Source organism: Salvelinus alpinus, chromosome 1, assembly GCF_045679555.1.
Source record: "Salvelinus alpinus chromosome 1, SLU_Salpinus.1, whole genome shotgun sequence".
In the NCBI taxonomy this organism is placed as follows: Eukaryota; Metazoa; Chordata; class Actinopteri; order Salmoniformes; family Salmonidae; genus Salvelinus; species Salvelinus alpinus.
Genome location: NC_092086.1, coordinates 116,850,154 through 116,873,073, shown reverse-complemented (window position 1 = coordinate 116,873,073; position 22,920 = coordinate 116,850,154). Strand labels below are relative to the sequence as shown.

At 50.5% G+C, this 22,920-nt stretch overlaps 1 protein-coding gene across 7 annotated transcripts in view; it reads left to right on the top strand.

Annotated features, from left to right (window-relative positions):
- The window catches only part of LOC139539573 (polypyrimidine tract-binding protein 3-like), a 127,410-nt gene that overhangs the window by 91,459 nt on the left and 13,031 nt on the right, over positions 1–22,920 (top strand). For 5 of the 7 annotated variants that reach the window (XM_071342644.1, XM_071342677.1, XM_071342668.1 and 2 more), the window contains 5 exons: positions 13,859–14,028; positions 15,755–15,788; positions 16,663–16,755; positions 20,697–20,913; positions 22,066–22,143. In XM_071342644.1, the coding sequence (XP_071198745.1) occupies positions 13,859–14,028; positions 15,755–15,788; positions 16,663–16,755; positions 20,697–20,913; positions 22,066–22,143 (592 nt within the window). The remainder of the gene's footprint in view (positions 1–13,858; positions 14,029–15,754; positions 15,789–16,662; positions 16,756–20,696; positions 20,914–22,065; positions 22,144–22,920) is intronic. The other 2 variants (XM_071342661.1, XM_071342652.1) reach the window with 2 other exon arrangements.

Here is a 22,920-nt window from a genome sequence, read left to right as displayed (position 1 = left end):
ACCCCCTATATAGGTAGGTACACCCTCCTCCTGCCCCATACCCCCTATATAGGTAGGTACCACCCTCCTCCTGCCCCATATCCCCCATATAGGCAGGTACCACCCTCCTCCTGCCCCATACCCCCTATATAGGTAGGTACACCCTCCTCCAGCCCCATACCCCCTATATAGGTAGGTACACCCTCCTCCAGCCCCATACCCCCCATATAGGCAGGTACCACCCTCCTCCTGCCCCATACCCCCTATATAGGTAGGTACACCCTCCTCCTGCCCCATACCCCCTATATAGGTAGGTACACCCTCCTCCAGCCCCATACCCCCCATATAGGCAGGTACCACCCTCCTCCTGCCCCATACCCCCTATATAGGTAGGTACCACCCTCCTACTGCCCCATACCCCCTATATAGGTAGGTACCACCCTCCTCCTGCCCCATACCCCCTATATAGGTAGGTACCACCCTCCTCCTGCCCCATACCCCCTATATAGGTAGGTACACCCTCCTCCAGCCCCATACCCCCTATATAGGTAGGTACCACGCTCCTCCTGCCCCATACCCCCTATATAGGTAGGTACCACCCTCCTCCAGCCCCACACCCCCTATATAGGTAGGTACCACCCTCCTCCTGCCCCATACCCCCTATATAGGTAGGTACCACCCTCCTCCTGCCCCATACCCCCTATATAGGTAGGTACCACCCTCCTCCTGCCCCATACCCCCTATATAGGTAGGTACCACCCTCCTCCTGCCCCATACCCCCTATATAGGTAGGTACCACCCTCCTCCTGCCCCATACCCCCTATATAGGTAGGTACCACCCTCCTCCAGCCCCACACCCCCTATATAGGTAGGTACCACCCTCCTCCTGCCCCATACCCCCTATATAGGTAGGTACCACCCTCCTCCTGCCCCATACCCCCTATATAGGTAGGTACCACCCTCCTCCTGCCCCATACCCCCTATATAGGTAGGTACCACCCTCCTCCTGCACCATACCCTCTATATAGGTAGGTACCACCCTCCTCCAGCCCCATACCCCCTATATAGGTAGGTACCACCCTCTTCCTGCCCTATACCCTCTATATAGGTAGGTACCACCCTCCTCCTGCACCATACCCTCTATATAGGTAGGTACACCCTCCTCCTGCCCCATACCCCTATATAGGTAGGTACCACCCTCCTCCTGCACCATACCCTCTATATAGGTAGGTACACCCTCCTCCTGCACCATACCCTCTATATAGGTAGGTACACCCTCCTCCTGCCCCATACCCTCTATATAGGTAGGTACCACCCTCTTCCTGCCCCATACCCTCTATATAGGTAGGTACCACCCTCCTCCTGCACCATACCCTCTATATAGGTAGGTACACCCTCCTCCTGCCCCATACCCCTATATAGGTAGGTACCACCCTCCTCCTGCACCATACCCTCTATATAGGTAGGTACACCCTCCTCCTGCACCATACCCTCTATATAGGTAGGTACACCCTCCTCCTGCCCCATACCCTCTATATAGGTAGGTACCACCCTCTTCCTGCCCCATACCCTCTATATAGGTAGGTACCACCCTCCTCCTGCACCATACCCCCTATATAGGTAGGTACCACCCTCCTCCTGCACCATACCCTCTATATAGGTAGGTACCACCCTCCCCCTGCCCCATACCCCCTATATAGGTAGGTTCCACGCTCCTCCTGCACCATACCCCCTATATAGGTAGGTACACCCTCTTCCTGCCCCATACCCCCTATATAGGTAGGTACCACCCTCCTCCTGCCCCATACCCCCTATATAGGTAGGTACCACCCTCTGCCTGCCCCATACCCCCTATATAGGTAGGTACCACCCTCTTCCTGCCCCATACCCCCTATATAGGTAGGTACCACCCTCCTCCTGCACCATACCCTCTATATAGGTAGGTACCACCCTCCTCCTGCCCCATACCCTCTATATAGGTAGGTACCACCCTCTTCCTGCCCCATACCCCCTATATAGGTAGGTACCACCCTCTTCCTGCCCCATACCCTCTATATAGGTAGGTACCACCCTCCTCCTGCACCATACCCTCTATATAGGTAGGTACACCCTCCTCCTGCCCCATACCCCCTATATAGGTAGGTACCACCCTCCTCCTGCCCCATACCCCCTATATAGGTAGGTACCACCCTCCTCCTGCACCATACCCCCTATATAGGTAGGTACCACCCTCCTACTGCCCCATACCCTCTATATAGGTAGGTAGGTACCACCCTCCTCCTGCCCCATACCCCCTATATAGGTAGGTATCACCCTCCTACTGCCCCATACCCCCTATATAGGTAGGTACCACCCTCCTACTGCCCCATACCCCCTATATAGGTAGGTACACCCTCCTCCTTCCCCATACCCCCTATATAGTTAGGTACCACCCTCCTCCTGCCCCATACCCCCTATATAGGTAGGTACCACCCTCCTCCTGCCCCATACCCCCTATATAGGTAGGTACCACCCTCCTCCTGCCCCACACCCCCTATATAGGTAGGTACCACCCTCCTCCTGCCCCATACCCCCTATATAGGTAGGTACCACCCTCCTCCTGCCCCATACCCCCTATATAGGTAGGTACCACCCTCCTCCTGCCCCATACCCCCTATATAGGTAGGTACCACCCTCCTCCTGCCCCATACCCCCTATATAGGTAGGTACCACCCTCCTACTGCCCCATACCCCCCATATAGGCAGGTACCACCCTCCTCCTGCCCCATACCCCCTATATAGGTAGGTACCACCCTCCTCCAGCCCCATACCCCCTATATAGGTAGGTACACCCTCCTCCTGCCCCATACCCCCTATATAGGTAGGTACCACCCTCCTCCAGCCCCATACCCCCTATATAGGTAGGTACACCCTCCTCCAGCCCCATACCCCCTATATAGGTAGGTACACCCTCCTCCTGCCCCATACTCCCTATATAGGTAGGTACCACCCTCCTCCAGCCCCATACCCCCTATATAGGTAGGTACACCCTCCTACTGCCCCATACCCCCCATATAGGCAGGTACCACCCTCCTCCTGCCCCATACCCCCTATATAGGTAGGTACCACCCTCCTCCAGCCCCATACCCCCTATATAGGTAGGTACACCCTCCTCCTGCCCCATACCCCCTATATAGGTAGGTACCACCCTCCTCCTGCCCCATACCCCCCATATAGGCAGGTACCACCCTCCTCCTGCCCCATACCCCCTATATAGGTAGGTACACCCTCCTCCAGCCCCATACCCCCTATATAGGTAGGTACACCCTCCTCCAGCCCCATACCCCCCATATAGGCAGGTACCACCCTCCTCCTGCCCCATACCCCCTATATAGGTAGGTACACCCTCCTCCTGCCCCATACCCCCTATATAGGTAGGTACACCCTCCTCCAGCCCCATACCCCCCATATAGGCAGGTACCACCCTCCTCCAGCCCCATACCCCCCATATAGGCAGGTACCACCCTCCTCCTGCCCCATACCCCCTATATATGTAGGTACCACCCTCCTCCTGCCCCATACCCCCTATATAGGTAGGTACCACCCTCCTCCTGCCCCATACCCCCTATATAGGTAGGTACCACCCTCCTCCTGCCCCATACCCCCTATATAGGTAGGTACCACCCTCCTGCTGCCCCTTACCCCCTATATAGGTAGGTACCACCCTCCTCCTGCCCCATACCCCCTATATAGGTAGGTACCACCCTCCTCCTGCCCCATACCCCCTATATAGGTAGGTATCACCCTCCTCCAGCCCCACACCCCCTATATAGGTAGGTACCACCCTCCTCCTGCACCATACCCTCTATATAGGTAGGTACACCCTCCTCCTGCCCCATACCCCCTATATAGGTAGGTATCACCCTCCTCCAGCCCCACACCCCCTATATAGGTAGGTACCACCCTCCTCCTGCCCCACACCCCCTATATAGGTAGGTACCACCCTCCTCCTGCCCCATACCCCCTATATAGGTAGGTACCACCCTCCTCATGCCCCATACCCCCTATATAGGTAGGTACCACCCTCCTCCTGCCCCATACCCCCTATATAGGTAGGTACCACCCTCCTCCTGCCCCATACCCCCTATATAGGTAGGTACCACCCTCCTACTGCCCCATACCCCCCATATAGGCAGGTACCACCCTCCTCCTGCCCCATACCCCCTATATAGGTAGGTACCACCCTCCTCCAGCCCCATACCCCCTATATAGGTAGGTACACCCTCCTCCTGCCCCATACCCCCTATATAGGTAGGTACCACCCTCCTCAAGCCCCATACCCCCTATATAGGTAGGTACACCCTCCTCCAGCCCCATACCCCCTATATAGGTAGGTACACCCTCCTCCTGCCCCATACCCCCTATACAGTGAGGGAAAAAAGTATTTGATCCCCTGCTGATTTTGTTCGTTTGCCCACTGACATTGAAATGATCAGTCTGTAATTTTAATGGTAGGTTTATTTGAACAGTGAGAGACTGAATATCAACAAAAAAATCCAGAAAAACGCATGTCAAAAATTTTATAAATTGATTTGCATTTTAATGAGGGAAATAAGTATTTGACCCCTCTGCAAAACATGACTTAGTACTTGGTGGCAAAACCCTTGTTGGCAATCACAGAGGTCAGATGTTTCTTGTAGTTGGCCACCAGGTTTGCACACATCTCAGGAGGGATTTTGTCCCACTCCTCTTTGCAGATCTTCTTCAAGTCATTAAGGTTTCGAGGCTGACGTTTGGCAACTCGAACCTTCAGCTCCCTCCACAGATTTTCTATGGGATTAAGGTCTGGAGACTGGCTAGGCCACTCCAGGACCTTAATGTGCTTTTTCTTGAGCCACTCCTTTGTTGCCTTGGCCGTGTGTTTTGGGTCATTGTCATGCTGGAATACCCATCCACGACCCATTTTCAATACCCTGGCTGAGGGAAGGAGGTTTTCACCCAAGATTTGACGGTACATGGCCCCGTCCATCGTCCCTTTGATGCGGTGAAGTTGTCCTGTCCCCTTAGCAGAAAAACACCCCCAAAGCATAATGTTTCCACCTCCATGTTTGACGGTGGGGATGGTTTCTTGGGGTCATAGGCAGCATTCCTCCTCCTCCAAACACGACAAGTTGAGTTGATGCCAAAGAACTCCATTTTGGTCTCGTCTGACCACAACACGTTCACCCAGTTGTCCTCTGAATCATTCAGATGTTCATTGGCAAACTTCAGACGGGCATGTATATGTGCTTTCTTGAGCAGGGGGACCTTGCGGGCGCTGCAGGATTTCAGTCCTTCACGGCGTAGTGTGTTACCAATTGTTTTCTTGGTGACTATGGTCCCAGCTGCCTTGATATCATTGACAAGATCCTCCTGTGTAGTTCTGGGCTGATTCCTCACCATTCTCATGATCATTGCAACTCCACGAGGTGAGATCTTGCATGGAGCCCTAGGGCAAGGGAGATTGACAGTTCTTTTGTGTTTCTTCCATTTGCGAATAATCGCACCAACTGTTGTCACCTTCTCACCAAGCTGCTTGGCAATGGTCTTGTAGCCCATTCCAGCCTTGTGTAGATCTACAATCTTGTCCCTGACATCCTTGGAGAGCTCTTTGGTCTTGGCCATGGTGGAGAGTTTGGAATCTGATTGATTGATTGCTTCTGTGGACAGGTGTCTTTTATACAGGTAAGAAACTGAGATTAGGAGCACTCCCTTTAAGAGTGTGCTCCTAATCTCAGCTCGTTACCTGTATGAAAGACACCTGGGAGCCAGAAATCTTTCTGATTGAGAGGGGGTCAAATACTTATTTCCCTCATTAAAATGCAAATCAATTTATAACATTTTTGACATGCGTTTTTCTGGATATTTTTGTTGTTATTCTGTCTCTCACTGTTCAAATAAACCTACCATTAAAATTATAGACTGGTCATTTCTTTGTCAGTGGGCAAACGTACAAAATCAGCAGGGGATCAAATACTTTTTTCCCTCACTGTATAGGTAGGTACCACCCTCCTCCAGCCCCATACCCCCTATATAGGTAGGTACACCCTCCTACTGCCCCATACCCCCCATATAGGCAGGTACCACCCTCCTCCTGCCCCATACCCCCTATATAGGTAGGTACCACCCTCCTCCTGCCCCATACCCCCTATATAGGTAGGTACCACCCTCCTCCTGCCCCATACCCCCTATATAGGTAGGTACCACCCTCCTCCTGCCCCATACCCCCCATATAGGCAGGTACCACCCTCCTCCTGCCCCATACCCCCTATATAGGTAGGTACCACCCTCCTCCAGCCCCATACCCCCTATATAGGTAGGTACACCCTCCTCCAGCCCCATACCCCCTATATAGGTAGGTACCACCCTCCTCCTGCCCCATATCCCCCATATAGGCAGGTACCACCCTCCTCCTGCCCCATACCCCATATATAGGTAGGTACACCCTCCTCCAGCCCCATACCCCCCATATAGGCAGGTACCACCCTCCTCCTGCCCCATACCCCCTATATAGGTAGGTACCACCCTCCTACTGCCCCATACCCCCTATATAGGTAGGTACCACCCTCCTCCTGCCCCATACCCCCTATATAGGTAGGTACCACCCTCCTCCTGCCCCATACCCCCTATATAGGTAGGTACACACTCCTCCAGCCCCATACCCCCTATATAGGTAGGTACCACGCTCCTCCTGCCCCATACCCCCTATATAGGTAGGTACCACCCTCCTCCAGCCCCACACCCCCTATATAGGTAGGTACCACCCTCCTCCTGCCCCATACCCCCTATATAGGTAGGTACCACCCTCCTCCTGCCCCATACCCCCTATATAGGTAGGTACCACCCTCCTCCTGCCCCATACCCCCTATATAGGTAGGTACCACCCTCCTCCTGCCCCATACCCCCTATATAGGTAGGTACCACCCTCCTCCTGCCCCATACCCCCTATATAGGTAGGTACCACCCTCCTCCAGCCCCACACCCCCTATATAGGTAGGTACCACCCTCCTCCTGCCCCATACCCCCTATATAGGTAGGTACCACCCTCCTCCTGCCCCATACCCCCTATATAGGTAGGTACCACCCTCCTCCTGCCCCATACCCCCTATATAGGTAGGTACCACCCTCCTCCTGCACCATACCCTCTATATAGGTAGGTACCACCCTCCTCCAGCCCCATACCCCCTATATAGGTAGGTACCACCCTCTTCCTGCCCCATACCCTCTATATAGGTAGGTACCACCCTCCTCCTGCACCATACCCTCTATATAGGTAGGTACACCCTCCTCCTGCCCCATACCCCTATATAGGTAGGTACCACCCTCCTCCTGCACCATACCCTCTATATAGGTAGGTACACCCTCCTCCTGTACCATACCCTCTATATAGGTAGGTACCACCCTCTTCCTGCCCCATACCCTCTATATAGGTAGGTACCACCCTCCTCCTGCACCATACCCTCTATATAGGTAGGTACACCCTCCTCCTGCCCCATACCCTCTATATAGGTAGGTACCACCCTCTTCCTGCCCCATACCCTCTATATAGGTAGGTACCACCCTCCTCCTGCACCATACCCCCTATATAGGTAGGTACCACCCTCCTCCTGCACCATACCCTCTATATAGGTAGGTACCACCCTCCCCCTGCCCCATACCCCCTATATAGGTAGGTTCCACGCTCCTCCTGCACCATACCCCCTATATAGGTAGGTACCACCCTCCTCCTGCCCCATACCCCCTATATAGGTAGGTACCACCCTCCTCCTGCACCATACCCTCTATATAGGTAGGTACCACCCTCCTCCTGCCCCATACCCTCTATATAGGTAGGTACCACCCTCTTCCTGCCCCATACCCCCTATATAGGTAGGTACCACCCTCTTCCTGCCCCATACCCTCTATATAGGTAGGTACCACCCTCCTCCTGCACCATACCCTCTATATAGGTAGGTACACCCTCCTCCTGCCCCATACCCCCTATATAGGTAGGTACCACCCTCCTCCTGCCCCATACCCCCTATATAGGTAGGTACCACCCTCCTCCTGCACCATACCCCCTATATAGGTAGGTACCACCCTCCTACTGCCCCATACCCTCTATATAGGTAGGTAGGTACCACCCTCCTCCTGCCCCATACCCCCTATATAGGTAGGTATCACCCTCCTACTGCCCCATACCCCCTATATAGGTAGGTACCACCCTCCTCCTGCCCCATACCCCCTATATAGGTAGGTACACACTCCTCCTGCCCCATACCCCCTATATAGGTAGGTACCACCCTCCTCCTGCCCCATACCCCCTATATAGGTAGGTACCACCCTCCTCCTGCCCCATACCCCCTATATAGGTAGGTACCACCCTCCTCCTGCCACACACCCCCTATATAGGTAGGTACCACCCTCCTCCTGCCCCATACCCCCTATATAGGTAGGTACCACCCTCCTCCTGCCCCATACCCCCTATATAGGTAGGTACCACCCTCCTCCTGCCCCATACCCCCTATATAGGTAGGTACCACCCTCCTCCTGCCCCATACCCCCTATATAGGTAGGTACCACCCTCCTACTGCCCCATACCCCCCATATAGGCAGGTACCACCCTCCTCCTGCCCCATACCCCCTATATAGGTAGGTACCACCCTCCTCCAGCCCCATACCCCCTATATAGGTAGGTACACCCTCCTCCTGCCCCATACCCCCTATATAGGTAGGTACCACCCTCCTCCAGCCCCATACCCCCTATATAGGTAGGTACACCCTCCTCCAGCCCCATACCCCCTATATAGGTAGGTACACCCTCCTCCTGCCCCATACCCCCTATATAGGTAGGTACCACCCTCCTCCAGCCCCATACCCCATATATAGGTAGGTACACCCTCCTACTGCCCCATACCCCCCATATAGGCAGGTACCACCCTCCTCCTGCCCCATACCCCCTATATAGGTAGGTACCACCCTCCTCCAGCCCCATACCCCCTATATAGGTAGGTACACCCTCCTCCTGCCCCATACCCCCTATATAGGTAGGTACCACCCTCCTCCTGCCCCATACCCCCCATATAGGCAGGTACCACCCTCCTCCTGCCCCATACCCCCTATATAGGTAGGTACACCCTCCTCCAGCCCCATACCCCCTATATAGGTAGGTACACCCTCCTCCAGCCCCATACCCCCCATATAGGCAGGTACCACCCTCTTCCTGCCCCATACCCCCTATATAGGTAGGTACACCCTCCTCCTGCCCCATACCCCCTATATAGGTAGGTACACCCTCCTCCAGCCCCATACCCCCCATATAGGCAGGTACCACCCTCCTCCAGCCCCATACCCCCCATATAGGCAGGTACCACCCTCCTCCTGCCCCATACCCCCTATATAGGTAGGTACCACCCTCCTCCTGCCCCATACCCCCTATATAGGTAGGTACCACCCTCCTCCTGCCCCATACCCCCTATATAGGTAGGTACCACCCTCCTCCTGCCCCATACCCCCTATATAGGTAGGTACCACCCTCCTGCTGCCCCATACCCCCTATATAGGTAGGTACCACCCTCCTCCTGCCCCATACCCCCTATATAGGTAGGTACCACCCTCCTCCTGCCCCATACCCCCTATATAGGTAGGTATCACCCTCCTCCAGCCCCACACCCCCTATATAGGTAGGTACCACCCTCCTCCTGCCCCATACCCCCTATATAGGTAGGTACCACCCTCCTACTGCCCCATACCCCCTATATAGGTAGGTACCACCCTCCTACTGCCCCATACCCCCTATATAGGTAGGTACCACCCTCCTCCTGCCCCATACCCCCTATATAGGTAGGTACACCCTCCTCCAGCCCCATACCCCCTATATAGGTAGGTACACCCTCCTCCAGCCCCATACCCCCCATATAGGCAGGTACCACCCTCCTCCTGCCCCATACCCCCTATATAGGTAGGTACACCCTCCTCCTGCCCCATAACCCCTATATAGGTAGGTACACCCTCCTCCAGCCCCATACCCCCCATATAGGCAGCTACCACCCTCCTCCAGCCCCATACCCCCCATATAGGCAGGTACCACCCTCCTCCTGCCCCATACCCCCTATATAGGTAGGTACCACCCTCCTCCTGCCCCATACCCCCTATATAGGTAGGTACCACCCTCCTCCTGCCCCATACCCCCTATATAGGTAGGTACCACCCTCCTCCTGCCCCATACCCCCTATATAGGTAGGTACCACCCTCCTACTGCCCCATACCCCCTATATAGGTAGGTACCACCCTCCTCCTGCCCCATACCCCCTATATAGGTAGGTACCACCCTCCTCCTGCCCCATACCCCCTATATAGGTAGGTATCACCCTCCTCCAGCCCCACACCCCCTATATAGGTAGGTACCACCCTCCTCCTGCCCCATACCCCCTATATAGGTAGGTACCACCCTCCTACTGCCCCATACCCCCTATATAGGTAGGTACCACCCTCCTACTGCCCCATACCCCCTATATAGGTAGGTACCACCCTCCTCCTGCCCCATACCCCCTATATAGGTAGGTACCACCCTCCTCCTGCCCCATACCCCCCATATAGGCAGGTACCACCCTCCTCCTGCCCCATACCCCCTATATAGGTAGGTACCACCCCACTATCACCCCCATACCCCCTATATAGGTAGGTACCACCCTCCTCCAGCCCCATACCCCCTATATAGGTAGGTACCACCCTCCTCCTGCCCCATACCCCCTATATAGGTAGGTACCACCCTCCTACTGCCCCATACCCTCCATATAGGTAGGTACCACCCTCCTACTGCCCCATACCCCCTATATAGGTAGGTACCACCCTCCTACTGCCCCATACCCTCTATATAGGTAGGTACCACCCTCCTACTGCCCCATACCCCCTATATAGGTAGGTACCACCCTCCTACTGCCCCATACCCCCTATATAGGTAGGTACCACCCTCCTCCAGCCCCATACCCCCTATATAGGTAGGTACCACCCTCCTCCTGCCCCATACCCCCTATATAGTTAGGTACCACCCTCCTACTGCCCCATACCCCCTATATAGGTAGGTACCACCCTCCTCCTGCACCATACCCCCTATATAGGTAGGTACCACCCTCCTCCTGCCCCATACCCCCTATATAGGTAGGTACCACCCTCCTCCTGCCCCATACCCCCTGTATAGGTATGTACCACCCTCCTCCTGCCCCATACCCCCTATATAGGTAGGTACCACCCTCCTCCTGCCCCATACCCCCTATATAGGTAGGTACCACCCTCCTCCTGCACCATACCCTCTATATAGGTAGGTACCACCCTCCTCCTGCCCCATACCCCCTATATAGGTAGGTACCACCCTCCTCCTGCCCCATACCCCCTATATAGGTAGGTACCACCCTCCTCCTGCCCCATACCCCCTATATAGGTAGGTACCACCCTCTTCCTGCCCCATACCCCCTATATAGGTAGGTACCACCCTCCTACTGCCCCATACCCTCTATATAGGTAGGTACCACCCTCCTCCTGCCCCATACCCCCTATATAGGTAGTTACCACCCTCCTACTGCCCCATACCCCCTATATAGTTAGGTACCACCCTCCTCCAGCCCCATACCCCCTATATAGGTAGGTACCACCCTCCTCCTGCCCCATACCCCCTATATAGGTAGGTACCACCCTCCTCCTGCACCATACCCCCTATATAGGTAGGTAGGTACCACCCTCCTCCTGCCCCATACCCCCTATATAGGTAGGTACACCCTCCTACTGCCCCATACCCCCTATATAGATAGGTACCACCCTCCTACTGCCCCATACCCCCTATATAGGTAGGTACCACCCTCCTCCTGCCCCATACCCCCTATATAGGTAGGTACACCCTCCTACTGCCCCATACCCCCTATATAGGTAGGTACCACCCTCCTACTGCCCCATACCCCCTATATAGGTAGGTACCACCCTCCTCCTGCCCCATACCCCCTATATAGGTAGGTACCACCCTCCTACTGCCCCATACCCCCTATATAGGTAGGTACACCCTCCTCCTGCCCCATACCCCCTATATAGGTAGGTACCACCCTCCTCCTGCCCCATACCCCCTATATAGGTAGGTACACCCTCCTCCTGCCCCACACCCTCTATATAGGTAGGTACCACCCTCCTCCTGCCCCATACCCCCTATATAGGTAGGTACCACCCTCCTCCTGCCCCATACCCCCTATATAGGTAGGTACACCCTCCTCCTGCCCCACACCCTCTATATAGGTAGGTACCACCCTCCTCCTGCCCCATACCCCCTATATAGGTAGGTACACCCTCCTCCTGCCCCATACCCCCTATATAGTTAGGTACCACCCTCCTCCTGCCCCATACCCCCTATATAGGTAGGTACCACCCTCCTCCTGCACCATACCCTCTATATAGGTAGGTACACCCTCCTCCTGCACCATACCCTCTATATAGGTAGGTACCACCCCCATCCTGCCCCATACCCTCTATATAGGTAGGTACCACCCCACTATCACCCCCATCCTGCCCCACACCCCTTATACAGACAGGTACTATCATAGAAAATACAATCACTAGAACGGTGTCAGTCCCTCAGACCACGGCAGCCCCATTGACTTGACTGGAGAATCATGTTCTAGTGTTTCTATTTTTATGAGTACCTAATCTCAACCATCATCATCATCATCATCATCCTCCCACTCTCCGACTGTGTCCCAAATGCACTATATAGGGAAAAGGGTGCCATTTGGAACACAAATGGCCCTCCCTCCTCCCCTCTCCTCCCTGCTCCTACTGACCCTGCCCTCTCCTCCCCTCTCCTCCTTATCCCTACTGACTCTGGGCCCTCCCCTCTCCCCTCTCCCCCTACTGACCCTGCCCCCTCCCCTCTCCTCCTCTCTCTCCTCCCTCCTCCTACTGACCCTGAGCCCTCCCTCCTCCCCTCTCCTCCTCTCTCTCCTCCCTATTCCTACTGACCCTGGGCCCTCCCTCCTCCTCTCTCTCCTCCCTACTCCTACTGACTCTGAGCCCTCCCTCCTCCCCTCTCCTCCTCTCTCTCCTCCCTACTCCTACTGACCCTGAGCCCTCCCTCCTCCCCTCTCCTCCTCTCTCTCCTCTCTCCTCCTACTGACCCTGGGCCCTCCCTCCTCCCCTCTCCTCCTCTCTCTCCTCCTACTGACCCTGGGCCCTCCCTCCTCCCCTCTCCTCCTCTCTCTCCTCTCTCCTCCTACTGACCCTGGGCCCTCCCTCCTCCCCTCTCCTCCTCTCTCTCCTCTCTCCTCCTACTGACCCTGGGCCCTCCCTCCTCCCCTCTCCTCCTCTCTCTCCTCCTACTGACCCTGGGCCCTCCCTCCTCCCCTCTCCTCCTCTCTCTCCTCCCTACTCCTACTGACCCTGGGCCCTCCCTCCTCCCCTCTCCTCCTTACTCCTACTGACCCTGAGCCCTCCCCTCTCCTCCTCTCTCTCCTCCCCTCTCCTCCCTACTCCTACTGACCCTGAGCCCTCCCCTCTCCTCCTCTCTCTCCTCCCTACTCCTACTGACCCTGAGCCCTCCCTCCTCCCCTCTCCTCCTCTCTCTCCTCCCTACTCCTACTGACCCTGAGCCCTCCCTCCTCCCCTCTCCTCCTCTCTCTCCTCCCTACAACTACTGACCCTGAGCCCTCCCCTCTCCTCCTCTCTCTCCTCCCCTCTCCTCCTCTCCCTCCTCCCCTCTCCTCCTCTCTCTCCTCCCTACTCCTACTGACCCTGAGCCCTCCCCTCTCCTCCTCTCTCTCCTCCCCTCTCCTCCTCTCCCTCCTCCCCTCTCCTCCTCTCTCTCCTCCCTACTCCTACTGACCCTGGGCCCTCCCCTCTCCTCTAGTAGGCCCGCCCTTTGACCTGCTATCGTGCGTGCCCCCAGGTCTGTCCATGCACACGATGACCGGCGCTCTGGGACCCCTCGCCATGCCAGGCTCGGGACGGATGACCCTACACGGCATGGCCCCCATCGCTGTTCACGCCGTTCTCCTTGTCTCCAACCTCAACCCTGATGTGAGTGACCCTCCCCCGGCCCACCTGTAAACCCCCTCAACTCCTCTTTATTGTTTGTGCTCTTGCCAACGCCATTGCTCAATGTCAAGTTAAACATTTGGCATTACAATGAATGTTGACCTAATAGCACAAACAGATCTGGAACCAGGCTACAAAACTCTCAGAACATGCCACACACCAACCCGCCCAAAACAGACATAAAATACCACACTGTCCAGATAACTAAATATTACTAACTTGGTGAGAAGGGACACTGTCCAGATAACTAAATGTTACTGACTTGGTGAGAAGGGACACTTTCCAGATAACTAAATGTTACTGACTTGGTGAGAAGGGACACTTTCCAGATAACTAAATGTTACTGACTTGGTGAGAAGGGACACTTTCCAGATAACTAAATGTTACTGACTTGGTGAGAAGGGACACTTTACAGATAACTAAATGTTACTGACTTGGTGAGAAGGGACACTTTACAGATAACTAAATGTTACTGACTTGGTGAGAAGGGACACTTTACAGATAACTAAATGTTACTGACTTGGTGAGAAGGGACACTTTACAGATAACTAAATGTTACTGACTTGGTGAGACGGGACACTTTCCAGATAACTAAATGTTACTGACTTGGTGAGAAGGGACACTTTACAGATAACTAAATGTTACTGACTTGGTGAGAAGGGACACTTTACAGATAACTAAATGTTACTGACTTGGTGAGAAGGGACACTTTACAGATAACTAAATGTTACTGACTTGGTGAGAAGGGACACTTTACAGATAACTAAATGTTACTGACTTGGTGAGAAGGGACACTTTACAGATAACTAAATGTTACTGACTTGGTGAGAAGGGACACTTTACAGATAACTAAATGTTACTGACTTGGTGAGAAGGGACACTTTACAGATAACTAAATGTTACTGACTTGGTGAGAAGGGACACTTTACAGATAACTAAATGTTACTGACTTGGTGAGAAGGGACACTTTACAGATAACTAAATGTTACTGACTTGGTGAGAAGGGACACTTTACAGATAACTAAATGTTACTGACTTGGTGAGAAGGGATATGACGTATGAACAGATAGAAGCTGATGTTAGAATCTAATGGTGCTTAGGGATACTTCTTGGTCAATATCATGTTGTCTTCTCTGCTGGGCTGCAATCATTCAAGAGTTTCATGTTAGTAGCTGCTCTCTCTATCTGTGTCAGCAGCAGTTGATGTCACGAGACACGATCTGTGTCCCAAATCCCACCCTATTACCTATGTAGTGCACTACTTTTCACCAGGGCCCACTACATAGGTAATAGGGTGGGATTTGGGACTGGGTAGTGGTGAATAGCTGGGTCTTATCTGATTCTCCAGCTAGATAAGCAGCATTAGGGCTGGGCCGTTGCTGGCTGGCTGGGCCGCTGCTGGCTGGCTGGGCCGCTGCTGGCTGGCTGGCTGGCTGGGCCGCTGCTGGCTGGCTGGGCCGTTGCTGGCTGGCTGGGCCGCTGCTGGCTGGCTGGGCCGTTGCTGGCTGGCTGGGCCGCTGGTTGCTGGCTGGGCCGCGGCTGGCTGGGCCGCTGCTGGCTGGCTGGCTGGCTGGCTGTGTATGATGATGATGATGATGCAAGGGAAAGGGAAGGTACATGCTTGGTTGGTTTCTGTATCACCACACCACTGCACCAGTATTACCTTCACTTGACCAGTTGACTGACTTCCTGTTTCTTCTCCCTGCAGAGCATATCACCACATGTACTGTTCATCCTATTTGGTAAGGCCATTTAGTAATGGGTTTGGTTGTCATTCACTGCATAGCTCTGTGTGTGTGGCTACCATGGTTACTGTGCCTTTTATGCTAACTGTGATTGGCTGATAAGTATACTTCCTGTCCTGTCTGTTTAGATACTGACATCTGCTTGTCATCCCACACCCCTCTATCCTTCTATCTCCCCGTAACTCTCAGCATTATACAATGAAGGGAAATAATCTTGCTTTTGGCAATGTAAACATATGTTTCTCATGCCAATAAAGCCCCTTTTGAATTTAACTTAAATAATGTATGTACTTCACACTCTTCTGTCCCTCACTCTCTCTCTTTCTATCCCTTCCCTCTATCCCTTCTTTCTTCCCTCCCACTCTCTCTTTCTCTCCCTTCCCTCTATCTCTTCTCTTTCTCCCTTCCCTCCCCACTCTCTCGTTCTATCTCTTCCCTCCCCACTCTCTCGTTCTATCCCTTCCCTCTATCCCTTCTCTTTCTCTCTTCCCTCCCACTCTCTCGTTCTATCCCTTCCCTCTATCCCTTCTCTTTCTCTCTTCCCTCCCACTCTCTCGTTCTATCCCTTCCCTCTATCCCTTCTCTTTCTCTCTTCCCTCCCACTCTCTCGTTCTATCTCTTCCCTCCCACTCTCTCATTCTATCTCTTCCCTCCCCACTCTCTCGTTCTATCTCTTCCCTCCCCACTCTCTCGTTCTATCTCTTCCCTCCCCACTCTCTCGTTCTATCTCTTCCCTCCCCACTCTCTCGTTCTATCTCTTCCCTCCCACTCTCTCGTTCTATCTCTTCCCTCCCCACTCTCTCGTTCTATCTCTTCCCTCCCACTCTCTCGTTCTATCCCTTCCCTCTATCCCTTCTCTCTCTCTCTCTAGGGGTGTATGGTGATGTGCATCGGGTCAAAATTCTGTTCAACAAGAAAGAGAATGCCTTAATCCAGATGGCCGACGCTACTCAGGCACAGCTTGGTGAGAGAACAGATCCTACTGTTATAATACCGAGAGAACAGATCCTACTGTTTTAATACTGAGAGAACAGATCCTACTGTTTTAATACCGAGAGAACAGATCCTACTGTTTTAATACTGAGAGAACAGATCCTACTGTTTTAATACTGAGAGAACAGATCCTACTGTTTTAATACTGAGAGAACAGATCCTACTGTTTTAATACTGAGAGAACAGATCCTACTGTTTTAATACTGAGAGAACAGATCCTACTGTTTTAATACCGAGAGAACAGATCCTACTGTTTAAATACTGAGAGAACAGATCCTACTGTTTTAATATTGAGAGAACAGATCCTACTGTTTTAATACTGAGAGAACAGATCCTACTGTTTTAATACTGAGAGAACAGATCCTACTGTTTTAATACTGAGAGAACAGATCCTACTGTTTTAATACTGAGAGAACAGATCCTACTGTTTTAATACCGAGAGAACAGATCCTACTGTTTAAATACTGAGAGAACAGATCCTACTGTTTTAATACTGAGAGAACAGATCCTACTGTTTTAATACCGAGAGAACAGATCCTACTGTTTAAATACTGAGAGAACAGATCCTACTGTTTTAATACTGAGAGAACAGATCCTACTGTTTTAATACCGAGAGAACAGATCCTACTGTTTTAATACTGAGAGAACAGATCCTACTGTTTAAATACTGAGAGAACAGATCCTACTGTTTTAATACTGAGAGAACAGATCCTACTGTTTTAATACCGAGAGAACAGATCCTACTGTTTTAATACTGAGAGAACAGATCCTACTGTTTTAATACCGAGAGAACAGATCCTACTGTTTTAATACTGAGAGAACAGATCCTACTGTTTTAATACTGAGAGAACAGATCCTACTGTTTTAATACCGAGAGAACAGATCCTACTGTTTTAATACTGAGAGAACAGATCCTACTGTTTTAATAATGAGAGAACAGATCCTACTGTTTTAATACTGAGAGAACAGATCCTACTGTTTTAATACTGAGAGAACAGATCCTACTGTTTTAATACTGAGAGAACAGATCCTACTGTTTTAATACCGAGAGAACAGATCCTACTGTTTTAATACCGAGAGAACAGATCCTACTGTTTTAATACCGAGAGAACAGATCCTACTGTTTTAATACTGAGAGAACAGATCCTACTGTTTTAATACTGAGAGAACAGATCCTACTGTTTTAATACCAAGAGAACAGATCCTACTGTTTTAATACCGAGAGAACAGATCCTACTGTTTTAATACTGAGAGAACAGATCCTACTGTTTTAATACTGAGAGAACAGATCCTACTGTTTTAATAATGAGAGAACAGATCCTACTGTTTTAATACCGAGAGAACAGATCCTACTGTTTTAATAATGAGAGAACAGATCCTACTGTTTAAATACTGAGAGAACAGATCCTACTGTTTTAATACTGAGAGAACAGATCCTACTGTTTAAATACTGAGAGAACAGATCCTACTGTTTAAATACTGAGAGAACAGATCCTACTGTTTTAATACCGAGAGAACAGATCCTACTGTTTTAATACTGAGAGAACAGATCCTACTGTTTTAATACTGAGAGAACAGATCCTACTGTTTAAATACTGAGAGAACAGATCCTACTGTTTTAATACTGAGAGAACAGATCCTACTGTTTAAATACTGAGAGAACAGATCCTACTGTTTAAATACTGAGAAAATAGATCCTACTGTTTTAATACTTTTGGGATTTTGGGGGGATTTGTCTCATTTGATTTACACAACATACCTACCACTTTGAAGATGCAAAATAGTTTTTATTGTGAAACAAGAAATAAGACAAAAAGAAACAGAAAACTTGAGTGTGCATAACTATTCACCCCCCTTCCCCAAAAGTCAATACTTTGTAGAGCCACCTTTTGCAGTAATTACAGCTGCAAGTCTCTTGGGGTATGTCTCTATAAGCTTGGCACATCTAGCCACTGGGAGTTTTGCCCATTCTTCAAGGCAAAACTTCTCCAGCTCCTTCAAGTTGGATGGGTTCTGCTGGTGTACAGCAATCTTTAAGTCATACTACAGATTCTCAATTGGATTGAGGTCTGGGCTTTGACTAGGCCATTCCAAGACATTTAAATGTTTCCCCTTAAACCACTTGAGTGTTGCTTTAGCAGTATGCTTAGGGTCATTGTCCTGCTGGAATGTGAACCTCCGTCCCAGTCTCAAATCTCTGGAAGACTGAAACAGGTTTCCCTCAAGAATTTCCCTGCATTTAGCACCGTCCATCATTCCTCCAATTCTGAACAGTTTCCCAGTCCCTGCCGATGAAAAACATCCCCACAGAATGATGCTGCCACCACCATGCTTCACTGTGGGGATGGTATTCTAGGGGTGATGAGAGGTGTTGGGTTTGCGCCAGACATAGCATTTTCCTTGATGGACAAAAAGCAAAATTTTAGTCTCACCTGACCAGAGTACCTTCTTCCATATTTTTGGGGAGTCTCCCACATGCCTTTTGGCGAACAACAAATGTGTTTGCTTATTTTTTTCTTCAAGCAATGGCTTTTGTCTGGCCACTCTTCCGTAAAGCCCAGCTCTGTGGAGTGTACGGCTTAAAGTGGTTCTATGGACAGATACTCCAATCTCCGCTGTGGAGCTTTGCAGCTCCTTCAGGGTAATCTTGGTCTCTTTGTTGCCTCTGATTAATGCCCTCCTTGCCTGGTCCGTGAGTTTTTGTGGGCGGCCCTCTCTCGGCGGGTTTGTTGTGGTGCCATATTCTTTCCATTTTTTAATAATGGATTTAATGGTGCTCTGTGGGATGATCAAAGTTTCTGATATTTTTTTATAACCCAACCCTGATCTGTACTTCTCCACAACTTTGTCCCTGACCTGTTTGGAGAGCTCCTTGGTCTTCATGGTGCCGCTTGCTTGGTGGTGCCCCTTGCTTAGTGGTGTTGCAGACTCTGGGGCCTTTCAGAACAGGTGTATTTATATACTGAGATCATGTGACAGATCATGGAGACACTTAGATTGCACACAGGTGGACTATATTTAACTAATTATGTGACTTCTGAAGGTAATTGGTTGCACCAGATCTTATTTAGGGGCTTCATAGCAAAGGGGGTGAATACATGTTCACACATCACTTTTCTTCTGTTTTTTTTGAGAATTTTTTGAAACAAGTAATTTTTTTCATTTCACTTCACCAATTTGGACTATTTTGTGTATGTCCATTACATGAAATCCAAATAAAAATCTATTTAAATTACAGGTTGTAATGCAACAAAATAGTTGATTTAATGGTCTTATGTACTACAGTTGATTTAATTATATAATGTACTACAGTTGATTTAATTATATTGTGTACTACAGTTGATATAATTATATTATGTACTACAGTTGATTTAATTATATTGTGTACTACAGTTGATATAATTATATTATGTACTACAGTTGATTTAATTATATTATGTACTACAGTTGATTTAATGGTCTTATGTACTACAGTTGATTTAATTATATTATGTACTACAGTTGATTTAATTATATTATGTACTACAGTTGATTTAATTATATTATGTACTACAGTTGATTTAATGGTCTTATGTACTACAGTTGATTTAATTATATAATGTACTACAGTTGATTTAATTATATTGTGTACTACAGTTGATATAATTATATTATGTACTACAGTTGATTTAATTATATAATGTACTACAGTTGATTTAATTATATTATGTACTACAGTTGATTTAATGATCTTATGTACTACAGTTGATTTAATTATAGTATGTACTACACTGGCTTTTATGTAGGCCTCCTGTTAATGTCAGATGTCCTTGAGTGCCCTAAAAGGTGTCCGCCAAATAAAAAATATTACTATTTTATTATTTATGTCCATCAGTCTGTACCGTGTCTGACTCTTCTCCTCTCCTCCCCCAGCTATGTCCCACCTGAATGGCCAGCGGCTGCACAGTAAGGTGATCAGAGTGACCATCTCTAAGCACCAGACGGTCCAGCTGCCCAGGGAGGGACAGGAAGACCAGGGCCTCACTAAAGACTTCAGCGGTTCCCCGCTACACCGCTTCAAGAAGCCTGGATCCAAGAACTTTCAGAACATCTTCCCTCCCTCTGCCACCCTCCATCTATCCAACATCCCGTGAGATTCACTATACCTCCCTCCTCCCCCTCTCCAAATATACCTCCCTCCTCCCCCTCTCCAACTATACCTCCCTCCTCCCCCTCTCCAACTATACCTCCCTCCTCCCTCTCTCCAACTATACCTCCCTCCTCCCCCTCTCCAACTATACCTCCCTCCTCCCCCTCTCCATCTATACCTCCCTCCTCCCCCTCTCCAACTATACCTCCCTCCTCCCCCTCTCCAACTATACCTCCCTCCTCCCCCTCTCCAACTATACCTCCCTCCTCCCCCTCTCCAACTATACCTCCCTCCTCCCCCTCTCCAACTATACCTCCCTCCTCCCCCTCTCCATCTATACCTCCCTCCTCCCCCTCTCCAACTATACCTCCCTCCTCCCCCTCTCCAACTATACCTCCCTCCTCCCCCTCTCCAAATATACCTCCCTCCTCCCCCTCTCCAAATATACCTCCCTCCTCCCCAACTATACCTCCCCCTCTCCAACTATACCTCCCTCCTCCCCTCCTCCCCAACTATACCTCCCTCCTCCCCCTCTCCAACTATACCTCCCTCCTCCCCCTCTCCAACTATACCTCCCTCCTCCCCCTCTCCAACTATACCTCCCTCCTCCCCCTGCAGTATACTGTAGAGGCTGTATTCCTGCAGTATACTGTAGAGGCTATATTCCTGCAGTATACTGTAGAGGCTGTACTCCTGCAGTATACTGTAGAGGCTGTACTCCTGCAGTATACTGTAGAGGCTGTACTCCTACAGTATACTGTAGAGGCTGTACTCCTGCAGTATACTGTAGAGGCTGTACTCCTGCAGTATACTGTAGAGGCTGTACTCCTGCAGTATACTGTAGAGGCTGTACTCCTGCAGTATACTGTAGAGGCTGTACTCCTGCAGTATACTGTAGAGGCTGTACTCCTGCAGTATACTGTAGAGGCTGTATTCCTGCAGTATACTGTAGAGGCTATATTCCTGCAGTATACTGTAGAGGCTGTACTCCTACAGTATACTGTAGAGGCTGCAGTATACTCAATATGGCAGCTATATGTCTACAGTATGCTACTACCACAAGAGGTATTACCAGTTGAAGGAATAGTTGAAGGGTAAAAGAGGTCACGTCTAACGCTGTTCCTGTGTTTCGTCCTCCCCTCCCACCGACAGTCCATCTATAACAGATGACATCCTGAAGGAGCTGTTTGCCGGGACTGGATACACAGTCAAGGCCTTCAAGTTCTTCCAGTACGTTCCCTTTCTGACACTTTACTTCCTCATTACTTCAGCATCACACAAAGGACAAACTGCACTTGACTTTTGAAGACAATTTCTCTGATGTTCACAGAGATCACGTTTGTAGTTTTTAATTTAACTTTTATTTAACTAGGCGGGTCAATTGAGAACAAATTCTTATTTACAATGCCGGCCTACACCGGCCAAACCCGGACGACGCTGGGCCAATTGTGTGCCACCCTATGGGACTCCCAATCACAGCTGGTTGTGATACAGCCTGGGTTCGAACCAGGGTCTGTAGTGATGCCTCTAGCACTGTGATGCAGTACTTTAGACCGCTGCGCCACTCGGGAGGCCCCCCGCAAATTGATTTTAACAAACAATTGGTCCCCCCCAAAAAATTCTGCCCTCCGTTGAATTTCAAAATCCCGATGTGGCCCCCAAGCCAAAAAGTTTGCCCGCCTCTGGCTTAGACTGTTTAGTGACAAATACATGTAAAACATGTTTCCTGATCTTTCTTATATCTCTCGGATATAGGACAGACACTTCAGAACAAACTTCCTTTACATTTTTTTGAGGGGGGAACTATCTGTTGTTCCATGTAGTGAATCTGTTATTCAAGGCATTTATATGGGCTAATAGCAGTAAGGCCAAATACAATTTTTCCTAAAATATATACACTACCGTTCAAAAGTTTGGGGTCACTTAGAAATGTCCTTGTTTTTGGAAAAACAAAAACAGGGAAGATCAGATTAAAGGATTGTTTGTCTAGAAATCAATTAGGCAGAG